The 17,082-nt window shown below is 42.1% G+C and overlaps 1 protein-coding gene across 1 annotated transcript; it reads left to right on the top strand.

Moving 5' to 3' along the window:
• The first annotated feature begins 2,591 nt into the window (after positions 1–2,591).
• On the top strand, positions 2,592–6,095 carry coq5 (coenzyme Q5, methyltransferase). The gene is given in 7 exon segments (XM_035786302.2): positions 2,592–2,841; positions 3,281–3,430; positions 3,625–3,864; positions 4,608–4,714; positions 4,906–4,936; positions 4,939–5,105; positions 5,377–6,095. Coding segments are annotated over 7 exon segments (999 nt in total). The 5' UTR covers positions 2,592–2,639; the 3' UTR covers positions 5,479–6,095.
• Positions 6,096–17,082: the final 10,987 nt, after the last annotated feature.

Raw genomic sequence — 17,082 nt, 5'->3', positions numbered from 1 at the left:
TATGCAACGCAGGACACGCTAGATAAACAAGTAATATCACCAACCATGTGTAGTTAACTAGTGATTATGATTGATTGATTGTTTTTTATAAGATAAGTTTAATGCTAGCTAGCAACCTACCTTGGCTTACTGCATTCGCGTAACAGGCAGGGTCCTCGTGGAGTGCAATGAGAGGCAGGTGGTTAGAGCATTGGACTAGTTAACTCTAAGGTTGCAAGATTGAATCCCTGAGCAGACAAGGTCAAAATCTGTCGTTCTGCCCCTGAACAAGGCAGTTAACCCACCGTTCCTAGGCCGTCATTGAAAATAAGAATGCGTTCTTAACTGACTTACCTAGTTAAATAAAGATTAAATAAAGGTGTAAAAAATAAAAAATAAAAAAAACGGCCAAATCGGTGTCCGAAAATACAGATTTCCGATTGTTATGAAAACTTGAAATCGGCCCTAATTAATCGGCCATTCCGATTAATCGGTCGACCTCTAGTTGGCGCCCCCCCCTCGGGTTCGAACCATGGGGAAGATCTTTGTGGGCTATACTCAAACTTGTCTCAGAGTAGTAAGTTGGTGGTTGAAGATATCCCTCTAGTGCTATGGGGGCTGTGCTTTGGCAAATTGTGTGGGGTTATATCCTGCCTGGTTGGCCCTGTCAGGGTGTATAGTCGGACGGGGCCACAGTGTCTCCCGACCCCTCCTGTCTCAGCCTACAGTAATTACGCTGCAATAGTTTGTGTCGGGGGGCTAGGGTCAGTTTGTTATATCTGGAGTATTTCTCCTGTCTTATCCGGTGTCCTGTGTGAATTTAAGTATGCTCCCTCTAATTCTCTCTCTCTCTCGTTCTCTTTTTCTCTTTCTCTTCTCTCTGAGGACCTGAGCCCTAACACCATGCCTCAGGACTACCTGACCTGATGACTCCTTGCTGTCCCTAGTCCACCTGGTCATGCTTCTGCTCCAGTTTAAACTGTTCTGCCTGCGGCTATGGAACCCTGACCAACTTACATTTACTGCAGAGGTGTTGTACCCTCTACAACCACTGTGATTATTATTTGACCCTGCTGGTCATCTATGAACGTTTCAACATCTTGGCCATGTACCGGCACAGCCAGAAGAGGACTGGCCACCCCTCAGAGCCTGGTTCCTCTCTAGGTTTCTTCCTAGGTTTTGGCCTTTCTAGGGAGTTTTTCCTAGCCACCGTGCTTCTACACCTGCATTTCTTGCCATTTTGGGTTTTAGGCTGGGTTTCTGTACAGTACTTTAAGATATCAGCTGATGTACGAAGGGCTATATACATACTTTTGATTTGATTTGATGTGTTTTAAAAGTGATGAAAATGTGACATGTTTCAATTGTGGTGGGAACCATGAAGCCACGTCTTTCGAATGCCCGACAAGGATGAAAGAGAATGAGATGGCCAAAGTTAGGGCTGTCCAGAGCATTTCATACTGTTAAAAGGGTTGAGGGTTTGAATGGTGCTCCTGAAGAGTCTGTGGTGGTGGATAGGCCTTCACTGGGCTCCAGAGTGGCGCAGTTGTTTAAGAAACTGCATCCCAGTGTACACTGCATCCCAGCACACAATTGGCCCAGTGTTGTCCGGGTTTGGCCAGGGTAAGCTGTCTTTGTAAATAAGAATTTGTTCTTAACTGACTTGCCTAGTTAAATAAAGGTTAAATAAAATAAAAACTGCAGGCTGCAGGGGTTGCCTTTCACCAACAGAACCCAGATATTTTAAAGTTTAACAATGTCGACTTTGTGGCCTTTATAGCTATGGTGATTGTTGGCACTGTCAAGGTGGAATTCCAGGAAAATAGATATTATTGTGGATTCGGCGGAGCGGTTCTTGGGACTGAAATTAAAAATTTCTCGGCGGAGGAGTTGCATGGAGTATTGTCACAAGCAAGAAGCGAGACATGGGGATTTGAAGGAAGGAAGTGGAGTTATGGTTTGGTTTTGTCAACGTACTATTTTTATCAGTGGTGTAAAGTACTTAAGTAAAAATACTTTAAAGTACACTGAAGTTGTTTTTTAGGGTGTCTGTACTTTACTTTACTATTTATATTTTGACAATAAAATCATGTAATTTTTACTCCTACATTTTCTCTGTCACCCAAAAGTACTTGTTACATTTTGAATGTTTACCTGGACAGGAATATGGTCCAATTCACGCACTTATCAAGAGACCATCCCTGGTCTACCCTACTGCCTCTGATCTGGCGGACTCACGAAACACAAATGATTCGTTTGTAAATGATGTCTGTGTCGGAATGTGTCCCTGGCTATCCGTAAATTTAAAAAAGAAAATACAATTGTGTCGTCTAGTTTGCTTAATATAAGCAATTTGAAACGATTTATACTTTTACCTTCGATACTTAAGTATATTTAAAACCAAATACTTAGACTTTTACTCAATAAGTATTTTACTGGGTGACTTTCACTTTTCCTTTAGTCGTGTTCTATTAAGGAATCTTTACTTTTACTCAAGTATGACAATTGGGCACTTGTTCAACCACTGATTTTTATTTGGGTTGAGTTAAGGTCGTATGGGTTTTCTTTTACCTTGTTTTTTCAACCCGTCCAGTTGGTGGCGGCAATAGACCTTGTTGAGTTGTAGTCCGCCATAAAGCCAACAGAAGAAGAAAAATACCATGGCGGCTTCCATTAGGTTGCTCCCTCGGAGAATAGTTCGTGATGCTTTTCGAACTATCAATAGCAGTGTGTCTGTTCGAATAGTCAGTTCAAGTTGCCCTTCAAATCTTTCAGCTTGTCGATGCTTCAGCGATGGTGCCGCGGACAAAAGTACACATTTCGGCTTCGAGACTGTGTCCGAAGGAGAGAAGGCAGAGAGAGGTAACGTTAACGTTAGGTAGCTACGTTAAGGCTGCTCAGATATTTATTAATTGATACGCCTTGCTTGTTGGTTCAGTTGGCCATTAATGCCCGATTTTGGATTGTATGTTCATTGCAAACCATTTTACCTCTAATTTGGTTAATGTTATCTCGCTTGAAAATAGATTGTTAACCTTGCCCTACAACGATCCGCGTGGGTAAGTTAGTCTACATGCCCCCCCCAACTCTTACATGCCCCCCTCCCCACACTATTTTACATGCCCCCCCCTAACTCTTTTGCCACGGTTAGCCGTGCATGCCCCAATGCTGGCGTAATATGGGCTTTATTCCCAGTCCCTGATATCGACTCTTCCTTCAAAATGTTAACCCAGAGATTTGTATAGTTATAGAGTAGTTTTCCCCTATTCATCTGTGTTCAAACCTTCACCTGTATCTCCAGTTTACAAGGTGTTTGAGAGCGTGGCCCAGAAGTATGATGTGATGAATGATGCTATGAGTCTGGGGGTCCACCGGCTCTGGAAGGACATGCTACTCCACGTTATGAACCCCCAGCCAGGCATACGCCTACTGGACGTAGCTGGAGGAACAGGTAGGCTTCTTATTCAGTGTTCATAACAGTAGTCCTTATGTAGCACAGGTGCTTTTTGAATTAGACTCTCGTGGCGAGCTAGCCCTGCCTTAGACTTGTAAGCGCATGTTTTGTTCACATCCCACTGGTTACACACTTGTAACTCAATTTTTCTCTGCCAATTCAAATAAATCACTTCAACTGTGCACCTCCAGGTGACATCGCCTTCAGATTCCTGAACTATGTGAGGTCTCAGCAGGAGCGTGTTGCACGGCGGACTGCCCGGGCCAACCAGACCCCCTCCTGGCAGGAGATCTCAACCAGCTACACGACCCCCACGGAGGGAATAGAGATGGAGACGGAGGCCAGAGATTCCAGGGCTGTAGTCTGTGACATCAACAAGGAGATGCTAAAAGTGGGCAAACAGAAAGCGGAGAGCATGGGCGTCAGTAGTGGTAGGGCGATTTTAATTGGAAATGTTTTATTGAATTGTACATTATCTGGTGTATCATCTCACCCACTGATTAGTCAGGCTACTATCTATATTATTTATATGCACAGTATTACCCTCCATTTACTACCTTTCTTTAGTACACCATATTACCCTCCATTTACTACCTTTAGTACACCATATTACCCTCCATTTACTACCTTTCTTTAGTACACCATATTACCCTCCATTTACTACCTTTAGTACACCATATTACCCTCCATTTACTACCTTTCTTTAGTACACTATATTACCCTCCATTTACTACCTTTAGTACACCATATTACCCTCCATTTACTACCTTTCTTTAGTACACCATATTACCCTCCATTTACTACCTTTAGTACACATATTACCCTCCATTTACTACCTTTCTTTAGTATACCATATTACCCTCCATTTACTACCTTTAGTACACCATATTACCCTCCATTTACTACCTTTCTTTAGTACACCATATTACCCTCCATTTACTACCTTTAGTACACCATATTACCCTCCATTTACTACCTTTCTTTAGTACACCATATTACCCTCCATTTACTACCTTTCTTTAGTACACCATATTACCCTCCATTTACTACCTTTCTTTAGTACACCATATTACCCTCATTAGACATGTCTGTGGACTGTGCTCTCAATAAGTGCTCATGATTTCTTTTGGCTTGACTGGGGTATATGACATAACCCTGTGTGTGTGTGCCACAGGTCTGTCCTGGGTGGTAGGAGATGCAGAGGAACTGCCTTTCGATGATGACCAGTTTGACGTGTACACCATTGCTTTTGGCATCCGTAATGTCACCCACATAGACCTGGTAATCCTTCTCAATCCACTTAATTTCAGTGTACTCCTGGCAGGCAAGGAAATAAACATTTGTAATTCATCTTGCATTCATTGTACACCAGAAATCAAACTTGATAAGGTAGCCAAATAGAATACTCTTCTACGGGCCAATACTTACCTAAAATGATCAAAGGAAATGTTTTTCCTCCGTCTTATTTCCAGGCTCTACAGGAGGCTGTACGGGTGCTGAAGCCAGGGGAAGGTTCATGTGTCTGGAGTTCAGTAAAGTCACCAACCCCCTGCTGGCCAGGCTCTACGATGCCTACAGTTTCCAGATGATCCCAGTGCTGGGGGAGGTGATCGCTGGCGACTGGAAGTCCTATCAGTACCTGGTGGAGAGCATCAGGAAGTTCCCAGACCAGGTAAGAATGAATGGTTTACATTTACATTTACATTTAGGTCATTTAGCAGACGCTCTTATCCAGAGCGACTTACAAATTGGTTTAATCATCCTTCTGCACCTATTCTGTCTGGCCCTTTGGTGGCCATAATTGTGCTGAATAGATTTTTCAAAGTATTTTCTTCAAATACTGCCTGACTAAATTACATTGAATATTGTGTATGTTTGTAAACTTAAGTTTTGCTGTATGTTTTTACTTAACTGTTTCTCTCTCCTCTTCTCTCCCTCTACAGGAGACATTCAAACAAATGATTGAGGATGCAGGGTTATTTTCTGTCCGCTACCACAACCTGACAGGAGGAGTGGTGGCCCTACACTCTGGATTCAAGCTGTGAACAGAGCAGTGCTGATCTCGGAACGGGTACCCACTGTCGATTTATATTTGTATTCATTAGGATCTAAAAGGCAACTGATCCTAGATCAGCCCTCATACGCTGAGACATTTTATGAATACGGACCCTGGACTTAACTCTAACCAGTCAAGGCCGAGGCCCAGTGTCAGACAGACAGCTCCTCTAGGGTATGTGTCACTGGGGTTTTAAACCCAAGCAGATTCCACCGCAAATGTCAAGGAAACAATATACACAGAAATGGAAACACTGACATGCTGTCTACAATATTTGTGTATTGTATTTTTTTTTTTTTGGTGGTTTGAGGAAAGGCTGGCTTTTCTCAGGGGGTACAATATATCATCTATTTGGCAGGTTTCAATGTGAACCCAACCTCTGCTCACAGGTCCTCTAGAGGCCAGAGGTTCTGTCCCAAATGGCACCCTATTTCCTATATGCACCCTGGTCAAAAGTAGTGCACTATATGGGGAATAGGGTGCCATTTGGGATGTTACCTGAGCAACCAATGAGAGGAGCACTTAGCAAAGGGCGCATCATGACAACTATTTAAAATCTTTTTTATAATGTCCAACTGGTTTTACAATAAAGTAAACTAAGTTCTCTCTTGTGCTTTAGCAATCCAATATTGTTTTCTGCTTTCAAAATAAGTACTAACTTCTATGAAACATCTAAATGCTTGATTTAGTCACTTCTCCCCATCTTTCTAGAGCAGTCCTCCCATGTGAAGTCATACTACCCTCCTCTGGTCAACTGAGAAACTACACTGATCACTCTGAAAGTTATGGATTGATATGGTCCCCTCTTGCCAAAACTTGACTGAACGCCACTAATTGTGTACAAATCAATCAAATAAAACTTTATTGAAAGCACATTTTAAATTGTGACATTTTACAGTAAAACAATAGGATGAAGGAGAATTATTGTTTTTAAACTGAAGGCAATAACATTCAAACAAAGTGTGTAAAATAATAGTGACAGATCATCTTACAAGAGACGATTGTATCTGAGGACAGTCCTATTGTTGTGGCCACAGTTGTTTTTAACATTTTAATTCAGCTGTTTAAAATGCGGTTGTTTAGTAAGAATTTTTTTTCACCTTTATTTAACCAGGTAGGCAAGTTGAGAACAAGTTCTCATTTACAATTGTGACCTGGCCAAGAAAAAGCAAAGCAGTTCGACACATACAACGACACAGAGTTACACATGGAGTAAAACAAACATACAGTCAATAATACAGTATAAACAAGTCTATATACAATGTGAGCAAATGAGGTGAGAAGGGAGGTAAAGGCAAAAAAGGCCATGGTGGCAAAGTAAATACAATATAGCAAGTAAAACACTGGAATGGTATTTTTGCAATGGAAGAATGTGCAGAAATAAGTAAGTAGAAATAAAAATAATGGGGTGCAAAGGAGCAAAATAAATAAATTAAATACAGTTGGGAAAGAGGTAGTTGTTTGGGCTAAATTATAGGTGGGCTATGTACAGGTGCAGTAATCTGTGAGCTGCTCTGACAGTTGGTGCTTAAAGCTAGTGAGAGCGATAAGTGTTTCCAGTTTCAGAGATTTGTGTAGTTCGTTCCAGTCATTGGCAGCAGAGAACTGGAAGGAGAGGCGGCCAAAGAAATAATTGGTTTTGGGGGTGACTAGAGAGATATGGGGCGGCAGGGTAGCCTAGTGGTTAGAGCATTGGACTAGTAACTGAAAGGTTGCAAGTTCAAATCCCCGAGCTGACAAGGTACAAAATCTGTCGTTCTGCCCTTGAACAGGCAGTTAACCCACTGTTCCTAGGCCGTCATTGAAAATAAGAATTTGTTCTTAACTGACTTGCCTAGTAAAATAAAAAAATATACCTGCTGGAGCGTGTGCTACAGGTGGGAGATGCTATGGTGACCAGCGAGCTGAGATAAGGGGGGACTTTACCTAGCAGGGTCTTGTAGATGACATGGAGCCAGTGGGTTTGGTAACGAGTATGAAGCGAGGGCCAGCCAACGGGAGCGTACAGGTCGCAATGGTGGGTAGTATGGGGCTTTGGTGACAAAACGGATTGCACTGTGATAGACTGCATCCAATTTGTTGAGTAGGGTATTGGAGGCTATTTTGTAAATGACATCGCCAAAGTCGTATTGGTAGGATGGTTTTACAAGGGTATGTTTGGCAGCATGAGTGAAGGATGCTTTGTTGCGAAATAGGAAGCCAATTCTAGATTTAACTTTGGATTGGAGATGTTTGATATGGGTCTGGAAGGAGAGTTTACAGTCTAACCAGACACCTAAGTATTTGTAGTTGTCCACGTATTCTAAGTCAGAGCCGTCCAGAGTAGTGATGTTGGACAGGCGGGTAGGTGCAGGTAGCGATCGGTTGAAGAGCATGAATTTAGTTTTACTTGTATTTAAGAGCAATTGGAGGCCACGGAAGGAGAGTTGTAATGGCATTGAAGCTTGCCTGGAGGGTTGTTAACAGTGTCCAAAGAAGGGCTGTGGTCCTTCTGTGGCTCAGTTGGTAGAGCATGGCGCTTGTAACGCCAGGGTAGTGGGTTCGATTCCCGGGACCACCCATACGTAGAATGTATGCACACATGACTGTAAGCTCGCTTTGGATAAAAGCGTCAGCTAAATGGCATATATTTATTTATTTTTATTAGTTAAGAACAAATTCTAATTTACAATGACGGCCTACTCAGGCCAAATCCAGAAGAAGCTAGGCAAATTGTGCTCCAACCTATGGAACTCCCAATCACAGCCTGGATTCGAACCAGGTGCTATAGTGACACCTCCTGCGCTGAGATGCAGTTCCTTAGACCGCTGCACCACTCAGGAGCTAGAATATATAAAATAATCAAATAAGAATAAAAAAAAACTAGAATGACAAAGCTGTAAAACATGATCCTAAATATACTTAGTGAATACAGTGGTGTTTAATATGAGAGTTTCGGCATGAAATATATATATATATATATATATATATATATATACAGAGTCGGATCCCATTTCTACAAATTGAAAATAGGACAAATTAAAGCAAAACCATCGGTGTCAAACGTTTGACTGGTCTGGTTTCTTTGTGAGACGCAGAGTGGGTTTACATACACTTAGGTTGGAGTCATTAAAACTTGTTTTTCAACAACTCCACAATTTTCTAGTTAACAAACTATAGTTTTGGCATCTTGGTTAGGACATCTACTTTGTGCAAGTCATTTTTCCAACAATTGTTTACAGACAGATTATTTCACTTATATTTCACTGTATCACAATTCCAGTGGGTCAGAAGTTTACATACACTAACTTGACTGTGCCTTTAAACAGCTTGGAAAATTCCAGAAAATGATGTCATGATTTTGATAGCTTATGATAGGCTAATTGACATAATTTGAGTCAATTGGAGGTGTACCTGTGGATGTATTTAAAGGCCTACCTTCAAACTCAGCGCCTCTGCTTGACATCATGGGAAACTGAAAAGAAAAAATTGTAGACCTCCACAAGTCTGGTTCATCCTTGGGAGCAATTTCCAAATGCTTGAAGGTACTATTTTCATCTGTACAAACAATAGTGTGCAAGTATAAACACCATGGGACCACGCAGCCATCATACCGCTCAGGAAGGAGAAGCGTTCTGTCTCCTAGAGATGAGCGTACTTTGGTGCGAAAAGTGCAAATCAATCCTAGAACAACAGCAAAGGACCTTCAGAAGATGCTGGAGGAAACATCTACAAAAGTATCTCTATCCACCGTAAAACGAGTCCTATGTCAACAACCTGAAAGGCCGCTCAGCAAGGAAGAAGCCACTTCTCAAAAACCTCCATAAAAATCCAGACTACGGTTTGTAACTTCACATGGGGACAAATATCGTAGTTTTTCGAGAAATGTCCTCTGGTTTGATGAAATAGATGGCCTCATGAGGGAGGAAAATTACGTGGATATATTGAAGCAACATCTGAAGACATCAGTCAGGAAGTTAAAGCTTGGTTGCAAATGGGTCTTCCAAATGGACAATGACACCAAGCATTCTTCCAAAGTTGTGGCAAAATGGTTTAAGGACAACAAAGTCAAGGTATTGGAGTGGAAAATCACAAAGTCCTGACCTCAATCCTAAAGAAAATTTGTGGACAGAACTGAAAAGTGTGTGCGAGCAAGGAGGCCTCCAAACCGGATTCAGATACACCAGCTCTGTCAGGAGGAATGGGCCAAAATGCACCCAATTTATTGTGGGAAACTTGTGGAAGGCTACCCAAAACGTTTGAACCAAGTTAAACAATTTAAAGGCAATAGTACCAAATACTAACTGAGTGTATGTAAACTTCTGACCCACTGGGAATGTGATGAAATAAATAAAAGCTGAAATAAATCATTTTCTCTACTATTATTCTGACATTTCACATTCTTAAAATAAAGTGGTGATCCTAACTGACCTATATCAGGGTTAAATGGATTAGGATTATATCAGGATTAAATGTCAGCAATTGTGAAAAACTGAGTTCAAATGTATTTGGTTGAGGTGTATGTAAACTTCCGATTTCAACTACATATGTGTATATAGTATATATTATTTTTAGCACTTTTTTTATTACTATGTTTGTCTTTGTTGTAAATGTTTTGGCACCAAATTGGTGGCAGTTGTGAAATAAGTCAGTAATTGTAAGAGATGTACGAAATTCATAGAAAATAATGCACGTTGTTGATGGTACTTTTTTTCATTAATTAGGCTATTTTCTCTTGAACCATATTTTTTTTTTTTTTTATTTATCTGTTATTTTACCAGTTAAGTTGACTGAGAACACTTTCACATTTACAGCAACGACCTGGGGAATAGTTACAGGGGAGAGGAGGGGGATGAAAGAGCCAATTGTAAACTGGGTATTATTCGGTGACCGTGATGGTTTGAAGGCCAGGTTGGGCATTTAGCCAGGACACCAGGGTTAACACCCCTAGGACACCAGGGTTAACACCCCTACTCTTACAATAAGTGCCATGGGATTTTTTAATGGCCTCAGAGAGTCAGGACACCCATTTAACGTCCCATCCGAAAGACGGCACCCTACACAGGGCAGTGTGTAGGGTACCAATCACTGCTCTGGGGCATTGGGATATTTTTTAGACCAGAGGACAGAGTGCCTCCTACTGGCCCTCCAACACCACTTCCAGCAGCATCTGGTCTCCCATCCAGGGACTGACCAGGGTCTAGTGGATAGACCATATGGTCTATCCACTAGAAACATATGGACACAGATTTAAAAAGGAGTATTATATATGAATACAAAAAAATGTGTTATTCATGTTTAAATTACCAAAGTTGCCATAGAGTACCGATTAATTACAAACATTTCAGAAGATTCTGTTAACTTTGGTAAATTACCGGTAGCTTTGCAACCCTAGCTGGAACAAATGCCTGCACAGTTTATGAATCTCCCGGACAAGGGTTGAAGAACACAGGTCAAGAAGGCTGAAACTGAATAAAATTCACAAGTTGAAGCGTCAAGATTGGGCATAGACATTCCTGAAGACAGATTTTTCTAAGATTTTATGGACAGAGGAAATGAGAGTGACTCTTGATGGACCAGATGGATGGGCCCGTGGCTGGATCAGTAATGGACACAGGGCACCACAGGCGCCAGCAAGGTGGAGGAGGGGTACTAGTATGGGCTGCTATCATTAAGGATGAGGTAGTTGGACCTTTTCAGGTTGAAGATGGACTGAAACTCAACTCCCAAACCTACTGCCAGTTTCTGGAAGATACTTTCTTCAGGCAGTGGTACAGGAAGAAGTCCTCAGCATTCAAGAAGGCCATGATCTTTGTGCAGGACAATGCTTCATCACATGCATCCAAGTACTCCACTGCTTGGCTATCCAGTAAGGGCCTCAAAGATGCCCGAATAATGAACTGGCCCCCTTCCTCACCTGACTTAAATCCTGTTGCGAACTTGTGGGCCCATCTGAAACATGAGATTTACAGTGAGGGAAGACAATACACCTCTTTGAACAGCATTTGCGAGGCTGTGGTTGCTGCTTCAGCGAAAGTTCATCGTCAACAGATCAAGAAACGGACAGACTCCATGGATGGAAGGCTCATGGCAGTCATTGAAAAGAAGGGTGGCTATATTGGTCACTGAATATTTTTGAAAGGCCAAAAATGTTATTTAATTGTCATTTTGTGTTACTTATTTGTTACACTTACTCTAAAAATTGAGAATAAATAATTGAGTTCGGAGAAGTTATTTTTGTAATTTAGTTGCCTAATAATTCTGCATGCTAATAGTTGTCTAATAAATGTTTACACCATTATATATTCCACTGAGAAAGACAAAACTCACATTTCCTTTGTTAAACATTCAGGTTTGAGGTTCAATAACATTTTGGATTGACTGACAGCATTGTGTTTGTTCAAGAATAACATTAATACAATTTGCCTAATAATTGTGCACACAGTATGCTGTAGGTGTGTAGACTCCATTAAAAAAATTCTACAACACTGCAATTCTGGAATTACTGTAACCTGCTCCCGCTCTCCTCCAGAGATGAGTGCGCCTACCCCATCCCCAGCCATGCCTGTCCCCGTCATTATAACAAGCACAAACACACAGTTGGAAACAACTAATTAATGAGTGTTGACTCTGGCAAGGGAAGGGGAGTGTGCAGCATTCCAGAGCCTATAGGTCTGTCTGGGTGGCTCGCTGCCCTATCCCTCCATCCTTTCTCCCTCCCTACCTAGGATTCCCCTGGCTCTCTTGGTGAGCTACGAAAACCAGACATTTCCCACTGACTTTATTTTGAAAATAATGTCACATCAGCACAATAGTTTAGAACAGAGTGCCTCAGAGCGGTAAGGGAATCTCCATTCCCAGTCACGGGTTGAATCCCAAATAACACTTTATTCCCCGTATATTGCAATATTGCTTTTGACCTACCTCTCATGTCAAATATGAAGTTGATCCACAGATCTATTTGTGCTGTCTCTTTCAGAGCCAGTTCAAATGGATGCAAGTCAACCACAGGGTGACACAGATAATAGCTCTGTAGTTCAGCTTCCACTGTACACACACAAACACCATATCAACCTCAACGTCAGAAAGACGAAGGAGCTGATCGTGGACTACAGGAAACGGGGGGCCGAGCATGCCCCCCTTTCAAATTAAGGAGGCTACAGTGGAGACGGTCAAGAGATTCAAGTTCCTCTGTGTCCACATCACTAAGGACCTATCATGCCTCTTCCCCCTCAAGAGGTTGAAAAGATTTGGCATGGGACCTCAGATCCTCAAAAGGTTATACAGCTACACCAGGGAGAGCGTCTTGACTGGCTGCTGCTCGGCGTCCGACCACAAGGTGCTACAGAGGGTAGTGCGTATGGCCCAGAACATCACTGGGGCCGAGCTCCCTTGTCAACCAGGACCTCTAACCAGGCGGTGTCAGAGGAAGGCCCCAAAAATGGTCAAAGACTCCAGCCACCCAAGTCACAGTTTGTTCTCTCGGAAAGTGGTACTGGAGCGGCAAGTCTGGGACCAAAAGGCTCCTGAACAGCTTCTACCCCCAAACCATAAGACTGCTGAACAGTTCATCAAATGGCTACTGGGACTTTCTCCTTTTCACCCTGTTGGTAAATTTCTTCAACAAATAATCAGGTCTATATAATTATCAAACATACATTAGTAATGGAAAGGAAACACAGACTCTTTGTTTAATTAAGTATTAAAATACTCCTTTAGTAATACAATTGTAGGCAGATGTTGGGACAGAGTACAGTATAACAGTACATATACTGCTCTCCCCAAGTTCTGCAAAATGTTTAAGACAACCTGTAACTCATATAGCCTCCCCAATCCCCCTTACGTAACTTTCCCTAGCAACAACATTTTAATAAATCTAACCCCCCCCTGACAGCAGGAACCATCTGATCAGCAAGTAAAAGCTCAGAAGTGGGTTTGACTGAAACTGGACCTTTCATCACAAGTATAGGGTCATAACAAGGTGAATGAGGGTAAGCATCTTCTGACAGGTGGCTGGTTTCATCAGGTCTGTGGCAGCCTTGTGTTCTCAAAAAAACAGAGAACCACGGTGGGATCCATACAGGAGTCTGAATGTAGACGCTTTCTGATAGTGTCTGAAAGTCACAACCCTCAAAAAAAGGTTTTAACACACACACAGAGGTCTCCTGAAGAAACCTTACAGTTTATCATAACATAATTTATTAACATTTTAAGTTTAAACCAAGGCCTTAAGTTTAAGGCCTTGGTTTAACCCTCTTCAACCCCTACCTACATGTACATATTACCTCAATCAACCCAACTACCTCATACCCCAGTACACTGACTCAGTACCTGTACTCCCTGTATATAGGCTCATTATTGTTATATTTTATTGTGTTACTATTTTTATCTATTTGCTCATTTTCTTACTTTTAACTGCATTGTTGGGAAAGTAAGTAAGCATTCCACAATAAAGTCTACACTTGTTGTCTTCGACACATGACAAATAAAATGAGATTTTGATATAGTGGCACTGAGAACAGCTCGCTAACCCAGATTCCACTGTTCACACAGGCAGACAAACTAAACCTATGGTAAGATAGGTCCCTGCTGCTGTATTGACTCTCTCTTCTGCTAGTCCTTTGTGAGTTCTTTGATCTGATGGATCGTTTTCCTTTTATGATTAGTGTTCTCCCCCATCGGTCAAGCACTCCGCCAAGTCAAGCACTGCAGTAGTACGGGAGGCCTGGGAACATGTTGGAAGTAGGAGAGGGGGGTGATGAGAGAGAGAAAAAAAGCAAGTAAGAGGAGTGAAAGAAAAGAGAGCAAGAGAGCTGGGTGAGAGACAAGAGGGAAAGCAGAGAAAGGAACAAGTAGAAAGGGAGCGGAGAAAGAGAGAACTGGGAAAGAGAGAACGGGGAAAGAGAGAACGGGGAAAGAGAGAACGGGGAAAGAGAACTGGGAAAGAGAGAACGGGGAAAGAGAGAACGGGGAAAGAGAGAACTGGGAAAGAGAGAACTGGGAAAGAGAGAACGGGGAAAGTGAGAACGGGGAAAGAGAGAACTGGGAAAGAGAGAACGGGGAAAGAGAGAACTGGGAAAGAGAGAACTGGGAAAGAGAGAACGGGGAAAGAAAATGGCAAAGGGTGAGAGATGGAGGAGCGGGAGAGACTGTGTCACAGACCGTCTGCGCGCTTTCTCATGCTCTGTGTTCCTCTGGGTTCTTTACCTTTCCCCCTCGTTCCCAGGCTCACTTCTACATCCACTTCCCCCCTCAACATGTCACTACCTGTCAAACACCTTCGCGCAGTGGCTCTTTGAACTTAACTACAGAACATTTAAGTGGTCAGGCATTGATTTGCCGCTTCAGTTGGTTAAAATAAGCGAAGGCTTGATTGATCTGGGTTGACCTTAGCATCCCACACAGCACATTACCCACAGCCAAGATTGTTAGCAAATATGCCAGTCTGTTTAGTTATGCTGTTGGATTAAGTTTCTCTTTTAACAAGACACACTCGCGGACCGGACCGATCTGGGTTGGCCTCATTTGTTGTTCAGAACAACACTTTTGTTTTTAGTTCTTATTTGTTTGTTTGCTTGTGTGTGTGTCGGCGGGGGTGCAGTGTGTGTGTATGTGTGCGTGTGTGTGAGCACATATGACTTGAAAAAGAGCGCCGTACACTAGGTGCTCAGATGCAATCATTTTATAGCCAACATCTTGATAGCCAAGCTGTCTTCATCAGGGTAGCACAAATGATTATCTACTTTATCGTCAGATTATCTCCTCTCATACTAATAAAAGTTAATTATTCTGAGGAATGATGATGACTGTGAAGATGATTCAAATGACATCTAACACTCATTTCCCCCCCTGAGATCATACCTGTTTCTGCAAGCCTTAAAAGGTGCAGGTGCCCCAACTGAGGCGCACACACACACACACACACACACACACACACACACACACACACACACACACACACACACACACACACACACACAGAGAGAGAACCTCAGTGCAACAGGGCCTCTCTTTCTCTGAAGACTCCACTTCCCTCCTACCATCCCCCCAGACGATTTCAGCATTCATCCCACAGAGTGTGCGTATGCGTTCACTGTGGAATTAGGGCCTATTGAAATAACTCCCCCTAATCTACACTTCAAAGTCAGTGTTCCCCGGGGCAGATCTGTCCAAGGGGCGGTCCGACTGAGGCTAGCGCTGTCTCAGAATGCTTAACACTTAACACAAAACCTCAAATATTCTGTCATGAACTGTTTGAAAAGTGAAATCCATTTAAAGACACAACGCAGAGCTAGAGTTCATTATTATGAATCGTTGTCTATGAAGAGTAAAAGCTAAAGGTTAATGTTTTTACATAGCAGTTATTTTTCCCATGGTCAAATAAAATTACAGTCAGGTTTTAGGTAATGTTAAACCATACTACTACTAAAACCAGAAAGAATAAGATGTGAACATACCGTTATTTCTAAACAAAGACATTACTATTTATACACTGGAATCAATTGACTTCCAGCCTAGACTATTTTGGAGTTGGACATATTGTACGTCTGAAAACAAATAAAGGAATCTACAGTGTATCAAAGCTGTATCTTTCCATCTCTCTCTCCCCCCTTCCCGTCTCTTCTGCTTTTGATCCCCGACAGAGAAAAGTGTCAACAACAGTTACTATTTATGAGTTACTATTTTTCCAGAAAAAGAGTCATTTGAATGTGTTGCCTGCGATTTGCGCACTACACTGCTCTGTACGCACAAACCAGGCCTCCTCTTCTCCTCTCTGTGAATTGTCTCTTTGTTGCCGGGGTGCTGACGTTGTGTTTTAATGAAGAAAGGAGATGATGGGGAAGGCAGGGTTTAGCAGCACTGCAGTGTATTATTACATAAAGCAATTAAGGGGCCCCACACACCCCCAACTGGAGGGAGATGCTTTCCCCATGACAGTGTGCTGACTATTGACTCTGGGATAGAGAGAAGAGTTTGTGTGATTCACATGACAATTGTTATGTTTGTTATCGGTGTGTGTACTCATGCATCCGTGCATGTGTGTATATACACGTGTTTGTGAATATTTGAACACATTTGTCACCCTCTCGCTCCACTTTCAATTTGCACACCTTCTTTGACATATTTTCTATAAATCCAACAGGTTTGATATTTGTTGACATGGTATGTAGGCTACACACAACCCAGTGGGTATCTCCTTATAACATACAAGACACATACAGTGGGGCAAAAAAGTATTTAGTCAGCCACCAATTGTGCAAGTTCTCCCACTTAAAAAGATTAGAGAGGCCTGTAATTTTCATCATAGGTACAGTACACTTCAACTATGACAGACAAAAAAAAATACAGAAAATCACATTTTTAATGAATTTATTTGCAAATTATGGTGGAAAATAAGTATTTGGTCAATAACAAAAGTTTATCTCAATACTTTGTTATATACCCTTTGTTGGCAATGACAGAGGTCAAACGTTTTCTGTAAGTCTTCACAAGGTTTTCACACACTGGTATTTTGGCCCATTCCTCCATGCAGATCTCCTCTAGAGCAGTGCTGTTTTGGGGCTGTTGCTGGGCAACACGGACTTTCAACTCCCTCCAAAGATTTTCTTTGGGG

This window comes from Oncorhynchus keta, chromosome 14 (genome assembly GCF_023373465.1).
Source record: "Oncorhynchus keta strain PuntledgeMale-10-30-2019 chromosome 14, Oket_V2, whole genome shotgun sequence".
Classification (NCBI taxonomy): Eukaryota; Metazoa; Chordata; class Actinopteri; order Salmoniformes; family Salmonidae; genus Oncorhynchus; species Oncorhynchus keta.
This window is presented reverse-complemented; position numbering and strand designations above follow the sequence as displayed.